The following is a 6130-nucleotide window of genomic DNA, read 5'->3' on the forward strand; positions in this document are numbered from 1 at the left end:
ATCGGATTCTTGATTTCTGCTCAGGTCATGATCTCAGGGTTCTGGGATCGAGTCCTGTGTCAGGTTCTGCACTTAGCAGGGGTTCTGCTTGAGGATTCTCTCTCTTCCTCACCTTCTGCCCTTCCCCCAACCCTCTCAAATAAATAAATATTTAAAAAGGATATATACCATGTTGCTCTGAGTAGTATCAAGCTAAAATAATATTTAATATATATTTGGGTCATAAAATAAATATTAATATTGAGGGAAGCAATGGTCATAATACACCCACAAAACCATACTAACCAGGCATTATTTGTCCAAATTAGATACGTACGGAACTTCTGATTTTAAAAGTACGGACTCAATGAGCAGTGAATCCATGTAATTTGGGAATAGCTTGTTAAAATCTATAGCTAGTGAATACTGAAGTTTGCCACAGTTTGAATTTTACTTATAATATATTTTTTGAGATCTATACTTTCCCAAAATATAAACCCCAAGCCACAGATACCATGCAAGTACAAGTAAAATTTGACCCTGTATGACCTCTTATTTTCAGATTCAGACATGCTCTACACAATGGGTCAGGTCTTTGTGTTTTGTCATTCAGCACCCCCAACCTAGGCAGGGGCAGGTTTTAAACTCTCCAATTATTCCTGTGAAACCCTGAGTGAAAGACATCCACATCCCTTTGGATAGCAATTAAACAAACTACTGACTTGTTGAGGGTCACCACCCTGACCCCTTTGTCACTTTCCTCCTGTGTCCAGGGGCATAAGAGACACCACCTCTGAGTCACTACTTTTTCATCTCCACTCACATTTTAATAAGATTAGGCCTGTGACACAGCATTAAGAGTAAAACATTTGTCAATGCCTCTAACTGAAATATTAGTAAAATAAAGGAGAACAACCATGGCACCAAGAGAAAAATCAACCACCTGCTATAGTATGACTTGGGCCTTAGTCTCTGGGATACAACCATGATGGCCAGCCTGACTCCAACCTTCTTACACTCCACAACAACAATCTGCATTCAATACCCTCAGTCTCTTCTTAGAAAATGTCACAACAGCATCTTTCAAATAAGGGATCTAATTTCTAAACCTTGTACTCACCAGCACACTGCTCTCAAAGATGGGACACCGGAGGGCTGCCTTCAGAGGTCATCATCCTGAGGACTTAGAAGCTTTTGTATTTCCACCCTTGCTTCAGAAACTCCCTCCTCACCAGCCTCCAGATAATTCTAGTCCTCATTTCTCAAAGTGTGAGAGGATGTGCACAGCATAATCTCCTACAGTGGTCTTTAAAAAGAAAACAAGCAAACAAAGAAGGATTCAAAGATTCAGTAAGATTGCTACATATTATAGTTTCTATCTCCCACTTTTGAGATCCTTTATGCATTTCAGCCTACTGCAATTCTACAATATGAAAACCCTGAACTTTAAATACTCCATATTTTCCAGAGCCATTCAACTAAGATACCTCTTTATTTTGGGAATACCCACCAATATCTTTCTAGATCTAAAATTCTGGAAAATATGCTTTGGAAAGTGTTATCTTATTTACTATTATTCAAGTTTTTATCTAACTTTGTGTGTGTGTGTGTGTGTGTGTGTGTGTAGGTGGGAAGGAAAGAACATACATTTATTTTCAAACAAAAGTTGCTATTTGTTTATAAGACACCTCTGTTGACTTAAATAAGCACAGCTGGCTCGATACATCATTATACACATGTTATCACACATTCAGAAAGCTTCTGAGAAGATATATTGAGACAGGTTTCTCTTGTGGCTCAACTGGATTTCAAATATTCTCTTCAGAATTCTGAGTAATGGTGCAACCTATAGAGCAGGGCCTTGCCCTTTTCATTCCCCAAGGCAAAATACCCACTTCTGGGAGAAAAATCCATGGTATGAACAAGAGAAACAGTCTTCTTTTTAATGACTGGGAAGTTTGAAAATACTGTACAGGAGGGAAGGTGAACCAATCTGACCGCTTCTTTCATTTCTTCTGAAGCAATTGCCAAGATTTCTGTAGTAGGATTGAAGCTCAGAGAAGTAACACCTGTAACCAAGTTCATTATAGCTTTTATCGGCTTTGGATTTGTTTCTTGAAGACAAGAATCTTGATTGTATATGTTTACCACTCCACAATTAGAACCACAAGCCACATACTGTCCATTCCTAGATGTGGCAATGCTTAATCCATATAAACTGCCTTCATCAACAAATCTGTTAAGGCATTTTCTGGAGTTCACATCCCAAACATAAACTTCCCCATCGCCTGAAGAGGCGTATAGTTTCTTGCTATCTGAAGAGAACGTGGATGCTGCAACCCTTCCATTAATTTTCATGCTACCAATCAGTTCTTTGGTCTTCATTGACAGCAAATGAAGATATCCAGCAACACCATTTATCAGCAAGAAGGACCCATCTGGAGACACTTCGAAGCTCCTCACTATCTTCTCTTTCAAACCTCTCACTTGATGCACAGGAATTAGCTTTCCAGCCAGCATATCATAGACATAAAGAACCTTGCTGTGGATGCTCGTGGCTAAAACCTCTTCTCCAGTAGCACTAAAACAGGCCTTAAATATTGGAAACTTCTCCAAATAGATGCTCTGGATTTTAGGATTTGTTTTTCCATCAACCTGAAACAGCGACACGGCATTATCTCGCGCGGCAACCATTACAACTTGCGCACAAGGATGGAACTGCACGGATGAGATCCGAGCCGTGGTAGGACGTTCCGCGTTAGCATGGAGACAATTCTTTAAGATTCCTTTAGGAAGAGAAGCTGATGTAGATATGAAATTCCCAGTCCTTTGCAACAAATCATCTTTATCCTCTTCACTTTCACCATCTGAAGATGTCTTCCGCTTACTAGTCTCTGCCCAGGCAGGTACACCCCCCATGGCATGCTGGAATTCTTCCTTAAGTCTTCTTTGAAGCTTGTCTTTTGAAAGTTTACTTTCACTGGCATTTTTCATCATATCTTTCCGGAACCCATTGCTCATCATGTCAACCATTTCATCATTTTCATCTTCTTCATCCACCCAAACTGGTTTCTTTTGAAACAGAAAATTATCTTTTGCTTCTGAGTCACCGGAGTCTTCCTGCACTTGAACCCGCGAGCCCTGCAGACGCCGCAACAACGCGTCCTCGTTGTCCTCGACGTCGCCGAACACCAGCTCCTCGAGGCACCGTTCCACGGCCGGTTTGTCCTGCTCCAGCGTCAGGCGGTTCCGCTGCCGGAGCCGTCTCTCCTCCTCCGCCGCGACTGCGATCGCAGTGACCGCTGCGCTCGGCCGGGCCGGCGGTTTCCGCTGGGATGAAGGAGCAGCCTTTCGGGGCGGCCCGCCCGGCCCTGCTCCGGCTCTCCGGCCCGGCTTCGTTCGGCTCTTCCGGTCCAGACTCACTCCGGGTCTCCGGTCCGGTTTCGTTCGGCTTCTACGTTCTGGCGGCATCGTTGGGTTGGAGAAGAAACGCAGGCGCTCCTCAAGTTTTTATCTAACTTTTAAATCATTATGGCACACATGAAAGCTGTTCACCAACACTTCCCATTCTTTCAGGTCCACATGGGGATTTTTACTTCCCCTCCCCTTCTAATTTAGGCATGGCCATATGACTCCTAAAATTTATGAAATGTGATCGGCCATGTGTCATTTTCAGGCAGAAGCATTTAATTCCTGGTGTGAGTCCATCCAAAGAGCTCCCAACCAAGCTATGAAGAAGTCATTATCATTCCTACATCATGTATGACAAAACTAATTTTCAGAAAAGGCTAGGACAGGATTGTAATTTGCGTATTGCAAATTCCATGCTTTCTCTACCACACCTTGCTGTCTGAAGTTGATATTCATATCACACTAACATGCGCCTATCATATTCCAAAATGAAATGTTATTCCTTTAATGAATTTATTTTTGCAGCCATCATTCATGTGAAATTCAGGATCCTACTCCACCTAAAGTTATGGCTTTATTAGTGTAAGTGGCATGAATTTAAAGCAGCATTACTTATTTTTCCACAAAAACAAGATATCCATGCATGTATTCCTTGGAGTTCATACACATATAATGAAATCTAATATTCTTCAATATTATTAAAGTGGCTCAAACCATGCTAATTGAGAGGGCAGAGACATAAAGGTGTCTTCATTCTCTTTTACAGCAACAGATGAATAGTCAGGAGATTTGGATTCCTTTTTTTGGATTCCTCTAGTTTTCTTTTTGTGCTTGAGAAAGTCATTAACTTTTAAAGTTGTAATATCCTCCTTTCTCAGACAAGGATAGTAACAGCTGGTTTGCAAGCCTCACAGGTTATTTTTTCCTTATACACACAGGAAAATTAAGTGAGATCACATAAATTAAAAAAAAAAAAACACCACCATTTTATACCAAAAAGGACACTATAAATGTTCAGTTTTGTTAGTATGCTCTTCCACTGACTTTGTTCCTTTGTTATTATCATGCAAAAACATTTATCATAATCATTTTTCTTCTCTTCTATATAACAACACAAAAATGTTAAAATTGCCCATCATTTCAAATAACACTGCCAATATCCTAAACTCTGAACACTAGATAAACTCCACTGCTCATTTCTCATACCTGAATCCTAGTAACCAAGTGCCGCTGGTGAAATCCATGTAACAAAATAGATTTGAGTCATAAAATGCATAATCATAACTCTCAATTGGGTCTTTAACACTACAACCCAAACTTAACATTTCTGCATTCTCCCCAAACATTTTAAATATTACCAAGTATCTTCAAACTCTAATATCCCCACTGAAACCATCCACCCAGGCATATGTATATGCCTGCGCCCAGCTGATAACCTCCTTTTCACTTCCCAGAGATTTTTTTCAGCATAAGTGTGCTGACTGCCTATTAAACACCAGGCATTGTTTTGGGTACTGAGAATATAGTGATTCAATAGATATATCACATTGTTGGTTTCCTAGTCTTAGGATCTAAAGCAAAGGACAGAGAATAAATATAAAAACAGATTTCAAATAGATAAGTGTATGAATGATTAGGTTAAGTAATAGAAGAATAAACAGATATAGATTGACGAGTATGATAAATTCAGGTGGTGATGTCCTAAAGACAGGAAAACAAGGTAATAAGATAGTGACAAGGGTATCTTTTACATAGTGATCAATAAAAGCCCTTCTGAGGAGTCACTTGAGCAATGAGGCAGAGAATACGGGTTACTTATCCCAATGTCAGTTCTCTCTTCTTCACCACAGAGCTCCAATTTTTAGTGGGTACAGGGTCACCAAGGAAAAGTAACACATTTCCTGTACTCTCCGATAGCGAGGTGTCACTATGTGATCAAGTTGCAGCTAGTGAGAGTAAGAAGTGCCACCTGTCACTATTGGAAGTTCATAAATGAGCCCCTCTTTCCTCCATCCTACCTCCTAGAATTTGTTGTAATTGTAACAGAAAGATGTTGGTGAGGTAGGGACCAAAGTCTGGGAATCTGCCCAGATTTGCACTTGAGAAAGAACACCGGTTGCTCTCTGGGGAACAGTTTAAAAGCAGGGTAACTGGTTAGGATGCTATTACAATCATCCAAGGTCAAGATGATGGTAGGTAGGACAGATGCAGAGGAAATGGTAAAAATGGTCATATTTTGCATATCTTTTTGAAGAGAAGCCAACAGGATTTGTTATTAGCTTATATGGAGAGTAGCAAATGAGAAAGAGATATACGAAGGATAAATTCTATATTGCTGACCAGGCCAACCGAGTGAATGGTGTTGTCATTTACTAAAACAATAAAGAATGGGGACAAAGACGGTCTGAAGGAAGGACCAAAATTCTCTTTAGATGCACATGGGAAGCCTGGTATGTCTATTAGGCAACCAAATAGGGATGTTGAGAAGATATTTGAACCTATGAATCTGGAGTCCTGGAGGGTAAAATGAGACCAGAAATATAAATCAGGGAGTTCTCAATACACAGGTGGTATTTCAGCTAGTGGGCTAGATGACATCAATTAAAGAAAAAGTACAGACTGAGAAGGGCAGGAGGTTGTAGAGCATGTGGCAGTGCATGGTCTTTTAGGATCCAAGAAGAGTGAGGGAAGCTAACAAAGACACCTGAGAAGGAGAAACTTATTAGGTATGGGAGGGAAA

The 6130-nt window shown here is 40.4% G+C and overlaps 1 protein-coding gene across 1 annotated transcript; it reads right to left on the reverse strand.

Annotated features, from left to right (window-relative positions):
• Positions 1-1597: 1597 nt before the first annotated feature.
• LOC131810431 (U3 small nucleolar RNA-associated protein 18 homolog) lies at positions 1598-3475 on the reverse strand. The gene has a single exon (XM_059138390.1). The coding sequence runs from the start codon at positions 3448-3450 to the stop codon at positions 1801-1803; it is 1650 nt and encodes a 549-aa protein (XP_058994373.1). The 5' UTR covers positions 3451-3475; the 3' UTR covers positions 1598-1800.
• Positions 3476-6130: the final 2655 nt, after the last annotated feature.

The sequence above is a fragment of the Mustela lutreola genome, chromosome 1 (assembly GCF_030435805.1).
Source record: "Mustela lutreola isolate mMusLut2 chromosome 1, mMusLut2.pri, whole genome shotgun sequence".
Lineage (NCBI taxonomy): Eukaryota > Metazoa > Chordata > Mammalia > Carnivora > Mustelidae > Mustela > Mustela lutreola.